Below are 16921 nucleotides of genomic sequence, written 5' to 3' on the forward strand. Positions count from 1 at the left end.
TCTCTGAGTATTAATCATAAAAAACAAATGCACAAACATGCTCCGTGACCTTAATTGGGCCAAAAGCTTAGGCACAGGAAGCTCTCCTTGGCACAGACCCCGACTGCCTAGAAACCAATGGTGCTGCAAATACGTTTAGGACAGAATTTCCTGATTCTTGATTTCCTCACTCGCTTTGCAAAGGTTTTTGTTTTCTAACTGGAGCAGTTTACACATCTACACATAGAACTGAATTTGAGGAAGGGTTACGTACTCTTTCTGATGAACACAATATTTCTTAAATAAATTGCTTCATTTTTAGGTTTTCAGATCTGTAAGTTAACACAAGTAATGCAATACAGTTTTTAAAACATATTTTACATTATTTTACTTGAATTCATTGATTTTTGAAATCATATTCAGCTGTGAACTTGTCTTTGGCTAATGATGGTATATTGCATTCCTCCAAAATATCACTAAGTGATCAAGTCTTTGCTGGGCAGAAATGGAAGCCTTCCATCTCCACAGTAGAGCATGTTCTAAGGGCCCCCATTCAGTGTATAATTGCCATCTGCCCTGTGGTGCATGCCTGCCCATGCCTCTCCTTGAGGCCTCTCCCCATGTCTGCAGCACCAGGGCCATGACAGAGCACTGGGACTCAGTGCTCATGAACAGTCAACACCCATGGAGGGTAGAATCTGGTAGATAGATACTCTGCTCCTGCCCCTGGTGGGAACATGTATGTGTTCAATGGAATACTACTTAGCCATCAAAAATAATGAAAACCTGTCATCTGTGACAACATGGATGGAACCAGAGATGATTATGCTGAGTGAAATAATCTAGGCTCTCTGACACCTACCACATGGTCTCATTCATAAGTGAAATCTGAAAATGTTGATCCCCAGAAGTCAAGAGAAGGATGGTTGTTATCAGTAGCTGGGAAGGGGCACTAGTGGGAGAGAGGGTGCAGGGAGTGTGCAGGGGAGGGGAAGCTGAGCAGAGGGCACTGAGTTATGGTGGGACAGGAGCAAGCCACTCTGGTGGTTCCTGCATGGTAGGACAGCTGAAGATATGGATACCACCCTGAGTATTTAAAAAATCTGAAGGAAGGGCTTAAATGCTTTCACCAAAGAGCAATGATAAAAATTTGAGCAGATAAATGTGTTTGACCCAATCTAAGCATCAAACACTGCACACGTGTATGATAACATCACATGGTAGCCCCCCAACATGTACAATGTCTACACTTTTATGTGTCCACTGAAACTGTAAAGTTAGTGACATAAATAATGAGTGTGGGCGGTCCAGGCCCTGAACCCGGGCAGCACTGACATGCTGGCCACAGGCTTTGCTGAAGGTGCTGTCCTCAACTGCACAGCAGGCTCCACAGCATCCTGCCCCTGCCCAGGACTGAGCAAAATTCCCACAGCTGTGGCGCCTGGGCGCGCCTGCAGACACCCGGACTGTCCGCGCTTCCTGAGGCTCCTCCCCTCCCACTGGGTCCCTTCAGCCCCAGCCTGTGAGCAGGAGGCAGAGAAGTCCTGCCCAAAGGTGGCGCACTGCTCTTTGAGCCAAGATGAGCAATTGATGACTAGATATTTGGCTCATTTAAATTTGTTAAGGCAAAGGGATGACATACTGGTGTCTTCCCTTAATCTATTTGCATCAAGCAATTTGAAGGAATTAGAGTAAATGGAACAATATTTGAAAATGTTCTCATATTTGGTACACATTACTCAATTGTTTTTCATAAAAACAAACACAGGTAAATGAACTTATTTTGGAAAAAGCTATAAAATTCTCTAAGCTACACTACTTTCTCTTTTTGAAGACAAAAACATTTGTACAGTTATATTAGCTTAATGGTAGTTACTTTTATTTAGCATATCTAACCCTAGGATTATAATTCTGATAAAAAAAATGTGTGGTAGATATACATTAAAATTTTTATATGACATTGTATTTTCAGACAGAAATGTTTGTAATTTCTGAGATTAATTTCACAAGCAGGCTGGCCTTTTATAGAAAAACTAGCAAGAATGCAAAACATGTTGTTGTAAACACTTCTAATTATCTATAAATATTAAACACAAATATGTCACTTAACAGTTCCACATGAGTTTTACTTCTAGGGATGATAACCTGGACTTAGGGAAATCAAGGCCACAGACCTTTGCCAAACATTGCTTAACACTAGTCGCAAGCTTCAGAGTGCACATGCACACACAGGGCTGTGTTTAAGATGAAGAAATTGATCTCATTCTCAGTTTTACTGAGGTCTAATTGACAAAAATGTCACACATGCTTAAGATGGCATTGTGATATGGATCTGTGTGTATGTATATATGTATGTGTGTATGTACATATATGCATGTGTGTGTGTACATACATGCACGTGTGCATGTGCACACGGCCCTGTGTGTACCTCCCCTCTCCTGCCACCGGGCGCGGTGGAGCCCTGGCCTGCATGCTGGGCACCTGTGGTAACTCAGAGCCCCACGGCCAGCCCTGGACTGGGGTGTGGACACTGCACAGTGAAGCCGCAGCGGCAGGCTTCCCTGGGAACCTGACCTGCTCAGACAGCACCTGCAGCCTGCACTCAGCTCTCCTGCAGGGCCTCTGAGCTGTGGTGGTGGGAGCCAGGGCTGACAGGCAGCAGGGGCTGAGGCTGCCGAGCAGCCTCGGCTGGTTCTCTCAGTGGGCCCCTGGAGAGGTCTGCTCCAGGCAGGGTCTCATCCGGTGGCCCACCTGCTGATGGCCAGGTGCGTGCGTGTGCGCGTGCGTGTGCCTGCACGGGCGACACCTCGCACAGCCTCGTGCGCTCGTGTGCTCCATGGGGCACGTCACCTCGCAAGGCCGCAGGTGGGCCAGCGCAGACGGGGACGCTGGGGAGACGGGCTCCCGGGCGGACGCGAGCTCACGGTGCGGGTCCTGGACCACGGCCCCTGAGCGGTGCGCCGGCCCCTGGTGCTGCCGCCTCTTAGCCCAGGCCAGGCTCTCTGCTGGGTGCTCCTCCCCAGGCCCAGAGCTCCGGCAGCCGCCGTCCTCTCTGCTTCTAGAACTTGGACTCCTTTGGACTCCACCTGGGGGTCATGCGGTGCATGTCTTCCCGCGCCTGCGTACCCCTCTCATGAGTGTCCGCTGGACTCATCCGTCGGACAGATGGCTGATGGCCTTCCCTGCATGCGCAGTCACCCGTGGTGTCCACACATACGTGGCACACGTGCAGGTACGGTGAGGACACACAGGTGCGTAGGCAGACCAGGGGTAACTGGTCTTTCTGCTTTCCTTACCCTCTACAATCCCTTCCCCTCAGATCGGCTAAAGCGACCCTTTAAAAACGTAGCTTGAAGCTTAGCACATTCTGTTCCCAACCGCTAACGCCCACACCACACTCAGAGTACAGCTAGCGATCCGCCCCAGGAGGCCTGGCTGGTCCTACAGCCACCCACCCTGCTCCCGGACCTCTGCACCTGCCCTCCTGCCTACCAGGCTTCCCCCAGCACCTCCAGGTCTCTGCAGAAGTCGCCCCTGGCTCACCTCAGTCAGGCTCACCTCCTAGCATGGCCTCTTCTGAGTGCTGGCCAGTGCAGAACAGGGGACCCAAGGCTCTGTGTCCCATAGCCCATCTCCAGAAGGCAGCCTGGGGCACAGCTTCCTTTACCCTTCACTCTTCCTTTCACTCAATGGCATGCAGACCCTATAGTCAGCCACATCAAGCCCCGTTCAGTCACTTTACCCTGAAAAGGTCCACCCCTGGGGCTGGGCATGTCCCACACCATTCCCCATCTAGAACAGAAGTAGGGCAGCAGCTAATCCCACCACAGAAAGCTGCTTGCTCAAGTGTGACATTTAAAACGAGAAGTCTATAAGTTACACAGCAATTCTCTTAGTAATATTATATTTTGTCCAGAAAAAATCATCAAGAAGAAACTGATGGTTGAGTGACCTATGGAGGCTGTGTTTGAGTGTTTGCTTTGTGGTGCTGGTTCTGACAGGTAGCCCAGCCGCAAGTAGCAGAGCTTACTGTCTGTGGTTTTATACACTCATCATGGGAGAAGGGAGATTCAGGAGATGAAGTCAGAGCAGACAGAAAACAAATTGGTCCGCAGCCACACATAAACAAAAATAATTATGAGAAAGTCTCAGGAAAACAGAAAGAGTTATTTAGAGTTCCATTGTTAACCATCTAATGAAAACTTAGAAGCTTGCATTAAATAAAGTATACACGAACACTACTGAGAGGAACTAAATCACCCTGGAAAAGCAACTGCCTTTACCAACAGGATGGAGTGTTGGTCCTGTGATTTTGTCCAGCACACAAAGATTCTGGTCTGGTTCCTGGCTCTTTGGTCCATTTTCATTTGACTTACGTACAGGGAGGGAGATAGGGATCTAGTTTTGTTCTTTGACATGTGAATATCCACTTTTCCAAGCACCATTTGTTTAAAAAACTGTCTTTTCTCTGACATTTATTTTGGGTACCTTTGTCAACTATTAGATGAGTGTAAGTTTGTGGGTTTGTTCAGTGTCTTCCATTCCATTGGTCTTCAAGTCTGTTTTGGTGTCAACACCATATTATTTTTGTTACTATAGTTCTGTAGTACATTTGAGATTGAGGATTGTGATGCCTCCAGTAAAATTCTTCTTGCTTAGAATTTCTTTGACTATTCTGGGTTTCTTATTCTTCCAAAAAAATTTTAGGGTAGTTTTTTTATTACTTTTGTTTCAGCAATGTTAAACACAATTAGTGATGAAAAAAGATACATTATCACAGACAATTCTGAAACAAAGGATTGATAGAAACTCTGTTGAAAATTACACTCTAATAAACTAGAAAATCCAGAAGATAAGAAGCAAAGGATTGTCAGAAACTTGAAAATTGATATTCCAGTAAACTAGAAAGTCTAGAATATATTAACAAACTTCTAGACACCTGTGACCTATTTGGTTCAACCAAATTGAACCATGAGGATATTGAAAATGTAAACAGACCAATACCAAGCAGTAAAATTGAAACAGCAATTAAAAGACTTTCAACCAAGAAAAGTCCAGAACCAGATGGATTCTCGGCTGAGTTCTACCATATTTTTAAAGAAGAACTAACACCTGTCTTGTTCAAATTATTCCATGATATTCCAGAAACACTCTCAATACATTTAATGAAGCCAGGATCATCCTGATACCAAAACCAGATAAACACACACGGAGGAAGGAACACTACAGACCAATATCCCTGATGAAGAGATATAAAAGTTCTTAATGAAATATTAGCAAACCTCATTCAAAAGCATATCAAGATGATAGTACACGATGATAAAGAGGGTTTCATGCCAGGGACACAAGGTGGTTCAACATATGCAAATCAATACATGTAATTTACCACTTAAATAGAGTTAAAGATAAGAATCATGATTATTGCAACAGATGTGAAAAGGGTCTTTCATAAAATCCAGCACCCACTCATGTTAAAGCACTGGAGAAACTAAGGGTAGAAGGAACTGACCTCAATATTGTAAAGGCTACATGTGACAGACCTGAAGCCAACATCATAGTTCCTGGAGAAAACCTGAAAGCATTTCCTGTAAAATCAGGAAGAAGACATTCCTGATTGAGGATGCTCTCTCTCAACACTCCTATTCAACATGGGAAACCCTATCCAGAGCAATCAGGCAAGAGCAGGAAATTGAAGGGACACAAACAGGAAAAGAAGTCAGGTTATCTCTGCTGATGACATGATCTTATATCTAGAAGAGCCCAGAAGACTTCTAGAGCTGAAGAATGAATTCAGCAAATTAGCAAGATGCATGCTCAACATTCATAAACCAACAGTTTCCTGTACTCTAATAATGAATCTGCTGAGAAAGAAATCAAGAAATCTACCCGATGCACAATAACCTTAAAAATAAAACTTGGGAATAAGTCTAATTAAGGAGATAAAACTGCCCAGCCCTGGAAGAAAGACATTGAAGGCAGTGGAAGGTGTTAGGACCTCCCATGTTCTTGGAGAGAAGGAAGTTATATTGACGGATATTTCTACATGAACGATGGATGTCAATATCAAGTCACTTTGTTTGGCATCTAAAGCTGCTCCCAGGATTTCCATGGGGAAGAGCTGGCAGCAGTAGGCAGCAGGCCAGTCTGGTCTGCAGCTAGACTCCCACACCAGAGGCCGCTCTCACGACACTGTTTCTGAAAGTGCTTCCCACGTTGGATTTTGATAAAAATCTTGCATCTGAAGAAAAGGTTGTAACAGCTACAAGAAGTCTGGATGCCTTTGAGTTAATCCAAGAAGAAGATAAGATTTTTAATAAAAGATGTATTTGAAACTGCTGAGTTCTGTAAGTGGGGAGCGTAATTCTAAACATAAGCAGAAATCAAAGTGCACTGATTTGTACTTCCCCTCGAGGAATTTCAAACTTTTAAAAAGTTTTATTCTCAACTTTAAAATACATTCCTTGCCTGAGAATAAGTTTTGCTAGGAATTCATCTTACAGACATAATTCAAAATACAGAATAAAACATTATTTAGAAACATAACTTTTCCATATCTGTCATGAAAAATTGAAACCACCCACATACACAACGACAGATAAATCATTAAATAAGGCAGGATGTGTCCATATGTATGATCATCCAATGTGTTTACCAAGCACCCACAATATTGCTTCAGTGAATTTCTAAGTTATAGCTCTAAATTTATAAAATGCAGGTTATATAATTAGATGCACAGTCTCAGGTCAATTTTAGCAACCGCAGGGAAAATATCAGGGAAAGAAGTCAGAAATACATATATTCAATATAATGTTCAACTTGTAATACCAGGAGATATTATTTAACATTCTTCCCCTAAATTGAGTGTACCAGCAAAAACTCGAAAATCAGACTGTCTGGGTTTGAATCAAAGTTTGACACTTAGGTTGGTGGCTCTTGTGGAAAGCTGTAACTTTCTGTGTGCCTCAGTTTGGTTTTCTATAGAAAACAGAAATACAATGGCATCCATCCTTGGGTTGTTGTGACAGTTAAGTGAATTAATAATTGTAAAAATCTTATAACAGTGAAAACATGAACCCCTCAATGAAAATAGCCATTGTTACCTATTTCAATTTGGCACATGGTGGTCATTTTATACTGACTAAATAAAATATCTTTTGAGCAGATATTTTAAATATTGGCTGCTTTGGGTAAGATGTCCCTTTGCAGGCCTCCACTGGAAGGTGGTGGTCAGCATGCAGCCACCTTCCCCAGGATCCCTCTCCTCTTGAGACTGGCATGAAAGGGGCTCAAGACATGGACAGCCCACCTCACCCCACCCCCTTGGTCCTGTCCTCACGACTCACCTCGTTTACTCCTGAGACTCAGGAAATCACCCTTGCTTATCCTCATCCCTGTTTATTACAGTCACTACAAGAAGCCCTGGTCTCCTGGGACCCCATTACCCCAGCCTCGTACCCTCAAATACCTGTGCGTTACGTTTTCTTAACCTCCTAATGCCACCCCGCCCAAGCTCTTGAAACCCTCCACTCAGTCCTCTGGAACCCCACTCACTGACTTGCCAGACAGCTCTCCTTCCTCTAGTAACAACCAGGCCGTCTAGGTGAGGAAGCCAGGTCTTCCAGGTCCTCTGGAGGGCCAGGGGCTTACACCACAGCCCCCCCACAGCAGGTCCACAGGCGGGCCCCGTGCCCACCACCACGCCTGAAACGGCCACTTCCACTTGACTGTTTCTTTCCTCCCTGAAGTACCCAGGCCTGAGCAAACCCTGACTCTCTCGTCCTTGCCTGTAAATTTCTACAGGAAGCCCTGGAGCATTGGAGCACCTGGCTCACTGCCATATTTTCCAATGTTTTTCTCCCAAAACTTCATCTAACTCTGGCTGATTTCAAAGTCAACGCAGGTGATCCTTTGAAGAGTGAGCCTCTCAGCTCACTTGTCCACTCTCCCAACAGCCCAACTCGCCTACCCATCACCAGCATCTCCCAGATGTCCTTCAGCTGGTACATGATGATTCCCCACAGTCAGCAGGTCCCGCCTCAGACCCCCACTGGTGCACTTCCAGGGCATGGATTCAGGGTTCTCCTTTCTCACTTGCCATCCTGAGCTTCATGCCATCATTTACTTATCTCCTGCCTTCAGCATCACCTGACTCTGATGAGGAGAACACAGGAAGATGCCTCAGATCCAACTCTGAGCCAGGACCCCTCTTTCTCCCATGCAGTGAACATGGAGGAATAAAACCAACAGTAAACACACTGATGGATCTAACTCTAATCCATGGTCATAATCCTGTATCGACCCTTAATGACGCCTAGAGATGCTACTTCAATTTCCTTGGGCAATCTGACCTCACCATCTTCACTGGGGCCATTTTTACAGCCCATAGTAGAAATTAAAAATCAATTAAACTTTTGGTATAATTTTAGTGTCAACAAACTCTGAGCGAATTAAAAAGAAATGCTAATATCAAAACTTAGAATAATTATCATGAAAATTATTATAGAATTTGAAATTTGCTTTGTAAATTTACAAAACATAAATAACATCCCTGGAATTCTATCCTTAGGAAATAATTAAACAGAAGAAACAAAGCAACACTATCTGTACAGAGACACTGATAGCATTACGTGCAGAAGTAAACATTGGAAGCACTCATTATGTTTAATTATGGGAGAGATAACTAATAATTAGCAGTAAGACTGAGAATAAAATTTTGCCAATTGAAATTGGAACGTTTGTGATGTAACTCTAATCTCATGGAGGAGGACGTGAGCGAAATATGCTATGTGATTGGAGTCATCCTGTGCGGTCCACTCTCTCCACTCCAGCTCTAGAATGGTGGTACTAGAACACCAAGAGCCATCAACTGAGCACTTGGAGTCCTTTCATCTTGACCAGTTCTGAGGCTGAAAGTAGTATCAGCTCAATTTCAGGGCTGCAGAACCTGAGGCTTTGCAAGCAAAGAGCTTGCCCATGCCTTGCCAGTTAGCATGTGATGAAGCTGAATTGGAGAGGCAGTGTCCGCTGCTGGACACTGTGTCGCTGCCTGTCACCATGCACACAGTTACCTTGGCATGCAAACACTCCCCTCAAAGCTTTCAGCCTAATATGGCTGAAACAGTAATGGAAAAGTACTATGAAGTGACCCACAAGGTGAAAAACACCTGCAGAGGCGCTGATGAGTAATTTCTAAAGTTGCACAGGATTGTGTTTAAACAGGTCATATAGACATGGTGCTCAGCAGAAAGCCGTAGCCTAGAGAAGATGTGGAACCTGAGACCAGGCTGACTGCTACCTAGTGCGGGTACATTTCCCATGGTTAGTTTTTTTTTTTTGTTCTGTTTTGGCAAGATTTACATAGGAGATTTTGCACAGTATGAAAGAAACCTGTTTATAATTAGTCTGAAACCACTCAGACTTCCTTTAAAGCCAGGTTCCCTACAAGAGCACGCCCCATTTGCTGATCCTTTGCGTTGCTTGGTCCCAGCCAGAATGAAATGCTATGGTGGAGATGTGAGGTGTCCCCGCAAAGCTCACGTGTGTGACGACACAAGAGAGTTCAGAGGTGAGATGACTGGGTTCTAATCAGCAAGAGCTGCGATCTAATCAGCACATTAATCTACGGACAGGGATTAACTGGGTGGCACCGGTAGGCAGGTGGGGTGTGGCCGGAAGAGGAGGGTTCTTGGGAGTGTGCCTTGGGGTCTGTATTCTGTCTTTGTGGTGCAGAGCTCTCTCTCTGCCATGTCCCCCGTCACTGTCCTCCACCACATGCTTTTGCCATCATGTTCTGCCTCGCCTCAGGCCCTGAGGAATGCAGGAGGCTCCTATAGACTGAGAACTCTGAAATGTGAGCCCCAAACGTTCCCTCCACTGAGTCCTCCTCAGGTCTTCGCAGTATGAAGAGCTGACTAAAGGACTCATCCTTCCTGTTGCTTGGCCCCAGCCTGACAGATCACTGAAGATCCATCTTACACGGTGACTTCTGCAACGTAGATGGTAGAACACAGCTGTACTTCAAGTATCAAAGAATTTATAGGCCCCCATAAAGGCATAAGTATTCCTCCCCTCCGGCTCTGTCGCCCTAGTCTTCCCACCCCTTCATCACCGGCAGCAGAACATCTGCAATTTGAAATCTTTGACTGACATTTCCTAAAATGCTAGCAAGTGACATTGTCATTTGCAATCACATTATGTGAGGTTTATCAATTAAAGGGATTCACAGCTTTGATGACTCTAAATGAAGCCTGGGCATGCATTATTTAGCAGGTTTTATTAAAGGCATCCCTGATACTGCTGCTGGCTCTTCACTTAGCAGCAGTTGGCCTGCTGATTACTCTTCACTCCTCCAAGAAAACACAACTGTCCTGAGATGGATAAAATTAGTCAACTCTAAAAAAGTCAGAATAGCTGCCACACCCTTTGTTCCCTAAAACTGTGACAAAATGGTGACTGTGTTTTGAAACATTGAGGTGAATATTTATCTTACGTGTATGTGTTTAGGCAGAACCCAGGGCAGGACTTTATTGTGAGAGCAGCCAAGATCCAGAAAAGACCACAAAACCATAGCTGATGGGAACAAAAGTAGGCGCCTGGGGCTACCTCAAACCCAGAAGGGTCTGCAGGGCAGAACGGACACCCACAAGGTGGAGAGATGGACCGCACACAGGGAAAGGACTCGCAGACCCTGCCCGTTACAAGGACTGACATCCAAAACACAAGAAGCCTGAAGGACTCGTGGCAGATGACAGTGATGAGGAGGAGGCCATGGGAATGGACAGGGCATCTGAATGGGCACTTCCCAAGAGAAAGGGCCCACCAGGACATGGAAACACGCTCCTGACTCCAGACCTCTGAGTGCGCCTTGCGTCCCCGACTGACTGTGAGCTCAAAAGTCATCACAGTGCTGGGGGCTGGCACCACTGCTGACCCACCACCTGTAGGCAGCCTCCACCAATGGTGTGGAGTCCCTGCCCATGAGGCCTTGCGTCTGGACTTCACCTACATGAGGTGAAGGACCCTCTGAAGGACTGTGGCCAGCAGTGGGATTGATGGGGTACAGTTAAGTGGGAGACGGAAACCTCAGGTGAGGACCAGGACCCCCAGGATAGTGGCAGGACTCTCCTCCAGAGAGGGCATCCCAGATCTTGCTCAGCACTGGCGTGGGGGCCATGCTGGTTTCCTGTTCTGGGGACAGTTTCAGGGACAGCTGGTTGACCTCACGCTTCATTAGGTACTACCCATATTAAATAGACGGTCATGTCACTTTTCTCTGGAGAGCTTTACGTGATTCTATAGGTGGTGCATGCACTTAGGTGACACTGTTCAGGTTAAACAACACCCATTGGAAAGAAAAGTGAATGGACAAATGTCACTGAGTGGACACACTGGAGTCTCTGTCAGTAACACTGTCAAGGGCAACCCTCTAGCAATTCCTGGAACTAAATAACTTTGGGAAGCAGAAAGGAAGGTGGTTTCATTTTTAGAATCATCTCACCCCACACTGCTGAAATCCATTCATGTCTTTCCCAGATAATGCCACATCTACACATTTACAAGAATTAGATCATTGATATTTTTGTGATCCAGTTATCCAGATCAATAAGATACTGTTGTGTCTTTCACATTATTTTATTTAACTCCCTTGGTATCCTTACTAGGCCAAGTATTGGAAAAGACAAAACTTTAGTATTTTAGTATAAATGTATTAATCTGTAACACAGAAGTAAATATGTATGACCAAAGAATCTTGATGCAGTTGGGATTTAATAAAACTGGTGAAAGAGTAGGAAAGATGATTGGCAGACTAATTCAACTTTGACTTTATAAGGTATGTAATTGTGGAATTAGTAAAGACCCTTCAGTGAAAAGGAGGGAAAAAAAGGATTACTGAGGAAATGTGAGCGAAAAGAAGGTGTTACATACACAACCTGGTCAACACCCGTGACTGAGGATGAGTCTTCATTCAAAAGAAACCAAAGGTACAGTTTCAATGGTGCCATCTGATATCTGGGGTGCTTACAAACTAGTTGACCAAACATCATTAAGACATTGACATATAACCTCGTGACAAAATAAATGCCAGAGACAATTGCTTTTCTTTAAGCAATTAAAGGAATGACAGTGAAAATGCATAACAAATTGGACTTAAGTTTAGATTCAACGGATTCATGGGATGCACGACTGTTGAGATGGAAGGATGAAGTGGGGACCAGAAGTGCCAAACCGGAGCCAGGAGCGAGCGATGTGGGGGTCCACAGCCTCGGGGGAAAGCTACTGTGTGGATCTCATGGGCTCCACCGGCCACATTCCCACAAAGACAGGTACCAAGCTAAGGGCAGGGGGCAGGAGCCAGGTTCTCAGAAGCCTGCAGAGGCCCCCCACAGAGCACTGCATGGGAGCAGGGGAGCCTTGTGTTCACCCACAGATGAGGCTGCAGTCTTCAGCTGAGACCAGGTCATGGAGCACACTGCGAGCCAAGTTGAAAGGTCTGCAGCTTCTTCTTGTCGAGTCACTGAGGGGGACTGGTTGAGAGATAAAGGATGTGATGCCTTCTGCCTGGGGAGACTGATCTGAAGCAGAGCATGATGTGGGATTGAGAGTCTAGACGTGGAGCTTATTCAATTTTGAGCAGGGCCAGTGAGAAGGAAACCTAACTGCAACAGCCGGGCAAGAGCGGGAAGCGAGGTACACCAAGGAGAGACGGAAGACCAGGGGCGGCTCTACAGGGGACCTGAGCACGTAGGCCTCAGTGCCAAAGCAGCACCATCTCCAGATGAAGTGGACCTACTGGAGGCAGCCATGGAAAGAAGCAAGAAGAGGAGGGGTGGGTCCGGGGCACTCAGCTGGCAGTGCCCTCCAACGGGAGGGATCCCTGGAGATGAGTCCATGGAGAAGCATGGGAACAGGTCCAGGTTGTGAGGATACCACCGTGTTGACGATGGAAAGAGAAAATAATGAAAATCAGGAGGGGTGGGAAGGAGTTTAGGAGCATGCAGAGGAAAGGACACTTCAGGAGGGATAAGGGCCTTGGGGAGTCAGTGCACATCCTCAAGGGTTTCTGGAGAAAGGGATGATCCCAACATGCCCGATCCCAAGGCTGAGGCCTTGCAGGAAGCCGTAGCCAGCCACCTTTCTCATCTTCCTCTCCAATTCTCCACCTACCGAATGAATCCTCAATAGCACCCTTACTGGGCAACCGTAAGCATGACAAGATAATGCCTGACCCATAACCAGTGACCAGCACAGACTAGCCGGTGTCCATTGTAACAAGCCAGGAAAAAATTTTCAGCACCACGGAGAGCTCTTGAAAAGGTCACATTTAACAGGGAAAAAATGAAAGAGCAAATGTTCATTACCTAGCACAGGACAAAACAAAAGCACACTCATGAGAGTGATATAATGTCGCACAATGACACACACCTGGGGCCATGTGTTGGCAAAGTCACAAGCATGAATTAAAAGCCAGATTTGGGAATCCCACCTCAACACACACTGTCCCTGGTACCTTCCAAAAATCAGGCTTCTGCTGCTTTACCTGCTAAGTCAGTGTCAGTGGGTAGTCGTGAGAACTAAGTGGCATGATCCACAGAAGCACTCAAGACACTTTTGGGCATTTTATTAAAACCTCAATAGCCAGGCATGGTGATACACACCCGTAGTCCCAGCGACTTGGGAGGCTAAGGCAGGAGGATTGTAAGTTCAAGGCCAGCCTCAGCAAGTTAGCGAGGCCCTAAGGAACTTAGTGAGACCCTGTCTCAAGATAGCAAAAAAATGAAAAGAGTTAGGGATGTGGCTCCGTGGCCTAACACCCCAGGGTTCAGTCCCTGGGCAATAGAAAAAGGAAAAGAAAAAGAAGAAAAAATTCTAAAAAATGTGAGCTGTATTTTAGTTTTGACTCATGAGATGGGTTTTCTTAAGAAAGTCAAAATGCAAGAGCTTGAAGATGCTCTTATAAAGATTGAAAAAATTAAATGATTTCATCAGAAAGGTAAGAATTTCAGAGATTCAGGAAAGTCACTAACTTTATAGCCTAGGAGAGCAATGGACATTTGCAATAGTGCATTCATTTATGATCACTTTATTTCAAAGCTGAAGAGTGCCGAAAGAGTCCTTGAAAGATAAAGTTTAATTATCAAGGGGTGTTTTCCATTTTTAATGAGAAAAAGATGAACAGAATCATCAGATCAAGAAGGACATAAACATGCATAAAATAATAAAACACCAAAGGGAGCCACAGGAAGAAGAGCAGAAAGTCTGGGAAATGGAACGAAGGAAACTTTGGAACTTGGGACATAACAACGTGGCACGTGCTTGCTGGTGGCTCATCGGGTCCTAGCCGCGGATTCCTACATGGAACATCTGGTGGCTCGTGGAAATGCCAGGCTGGCCTCTGCAGGCCCCGCCCCCCTCGGTGGGAACTTATTGCGCTCAGGTCCAGAGCCATTCTCTCCGCCCACTCCACTTCACAGACACGTGCTTAATGGACATTACCTCTGCAGAAAGGAGCCGGGAAGTCCCAGGAGGCGCCATTCCCTGGGCTGACAATGCAGGTCAGGACCGCGTGACCTTCCAGGATGTAGCCGGAGAGGCAGCTGTATCGGATCTTATCTCCTATGTTGAACCTTGTGCCGTGGAGAACGCCCTTCAGTATTTCCCCAGGATGTCCACAGGTGTGGCTAGGTAAAACTAGTGGAAGGAGAAAAGAAACAAAAGTGAGAAATAATTCTTCTATCGAGATCCCTTCAAATCACAGCCTAGGCCCCACTTTTGAACTATTCAAATGATCAAAACTTTAGCACAGAAAACAATTTTGAATTGTGCCTAAAATCTAAATAGAAAATGTTGTCAGGTTTTAGATTATCTGCATAATAGTATTTTTAAAACCATTTTTAAAAATATAAATAAATCCATATCATTAAAAGCAAAAACACAATTGTGCCTGGGTTCGGTGATGCAGATGAGGTCTGGGTCACGTGCTCATGCACTTAACAGCCAGAGAACGCGGAGGACTCCAAGGTCGGGGGAAAGGCCTAAGAAGCATGGCAAGAAAGCACCGCAGGACGGGTCGGTGCCTGATGCACAGCCCCAGACACTGTTGTGTCTGAGGGATCAAAGCCTCCGGGGGACTAAACTGAAGCTTCCTTCATCACATGAAAACCTGTCAATGGTGGAAGCCAGGCCTGGGCTCTGCACCCCTGCAGCCTCTGACCCCCCCAGGGGGAGCATTAACTCCTCCATTGACAACACAAGCACTGCGTTCATCTGCACTTCCAAAGCAGGGCCTGGATTCTCTTCTTTTCTAACATTACTTTTCATCTGTCGGAGGCTCAACCCCATCAGCTGCCTGGAGACCTGACCTACAAGCTCTCATTCCGTGGTCAAAGCTCAGGCTTTTGGACTGAATTCACACATCAGTGGACAGAATGGATGACATGCAGGATTGCTGACTGTCTCATGTTGCTGGTTTAAATTGAGCATATCATCAGTAAATTAGTAACTGTGCTATAGAGTATTCAAAGGAGTTAAGAAGCTTATGTATTTTTATTTCTTATCAAAATGACTTAAGTCCAAACTTAGCTATGAAGAAAAACTTAGAGAACAATATTAGTAGCTAGGTTTTTAAATATTATTGACATGATTATGGATTTCTATTTACATAATCAAGTAATGCCCAGCACTCGTTGTTCAAAAGCAATTTCTGAAAAGAGTCTACAAAAGTATGTTCAGAAAATCAAATTAGTTCAGTAAAGGCTACAAGCAACTGTGTTGTCTGTTTAGAAAAGTATGTTCTAAGCAGGCACATTGGTGCATGCCTCTAATCCCAGTAGCTTGGGAGCCTGAGGCAGGAGGAGCACAAGTTCAAGGTCAACCTTAACAAGTTCAAGGGTAAGGCCCTAAGCAGCTTACCAAGACCCTGTATCAAAATAAAAAATGAAAAGAGGTTAGGGATATGGCTCACTAGTTTGTTACTCCTGGGTTCAAACCCCAGTACCAAAAAAAAAAAGTATATTCTATATTTAATTCCACATCCACTCTTCCCTCAGCTAGCCATTTTGAAGCACATGAGCACTGCTGTCAATCACAGTGACTCTGTCAGTGCTATAGAACATTGCAAGTTATTCCTCCTAACCAACTGAACCTTTGTACAGGCTCTGACAATGACTGTTCATTCTACCCTCTAATTCTGCAAGATTCACTATTTAAGAAAATCAAACAATTTTAAATCAAAACAAACAAACAAATACCCAATTTAAAAATGGGCAAATGATCTGAACAGACACCTCTCCAAGGAAAACATTAAAAGGGAAACAAATCCATGAGAATGTGCTCAACATCACCAATCACCAGGGCAACACACATGCAGCCACAAGGAGATGCCGCCCCAGGCCCCAGAGAAGGGGATGCTGATGAGTTCGCCAATATGAGGAGCCCTTAGACATGGCTGCTGGCAATGTGAACCAGTAGGGCCATTACGGAGAGCAGCGCAAAGTTCCACAAGACCCAAAACCTGAACTTCCAGAGGATCCAACCATCCCACTGCTGGCCCATGTCCAAAGCAGAAGATGGCGGTGAGCGGAGGAGGCCTGCACCTGCAGGCCTCTCACAGCAGCTGAGGTGTCCACCAGCCGGGGAGGAACACCTGTTCTGCTGGCTCAAGGGAGCCCTCCTCAGCCTCAGCCACGAAGTCAGGCGAGTACTGAAGGTCCCATGCTAAGGAACCAAGCCAGGCTAGAAAGACAAGGCCAGCTGTTCTCGTCCCTAGAGGAAGCTTCCTCCCCCTGTGCAGGTGCCATTGTTTCTGTTAGCTGTGCCCAGGTAAACTGCCTCCAGAAAGACAAGAGTCTGGGTGTGAATCTACCAGATGCTTGTGCACCTGCTCACGAAACTGCAGTCGCTCTCACAAATGGAAAGTGAGAACGACCCATTCTAAAGACTAAGG

General features: G+C 45.5%; 1 protein-coding gene across 1 annotated transcript in view; it reads right to left on the reverse strand.

The window, feature by feature from the left end:
* Positions 1 to 15352, reverse strand: part of LOC306662305 (CUB and sushi domain-containing protein 1-like) — a gene marked incomplete at both ends in the record, with an annotated part of 367327 nt that extends 351975 nt beyond the window's left edge. Inside the window, 2 exons of the mRNA XM_079141802.1 lie at positions 14473 to 14667; positions 15343 to 15352. Of these exons, the coding sequence (XP_078997928.1) occupies positions 14473 to 14667; positions 15343 to 15352 (205 nt within the window). The remainder of the gene's footprint in view (positions 1 to 14472; positions 14668 to 15342) is intronic.
* Positions 15353 to 16921: the final 1569 nt, after the last annotated feature.

Source organism: Sciurus vulgaris (genome assembly GCF_902686455.1).
Source record: "Sciurus vulgaris genome assembly, chromosome: 5".
Classification (NCBI taxonomy): Eukaryota; Metazoa; Chordata; class Mammalia; order Rodentia; family Sciuridae; genus Sciurus; species Sciurus vulgaris.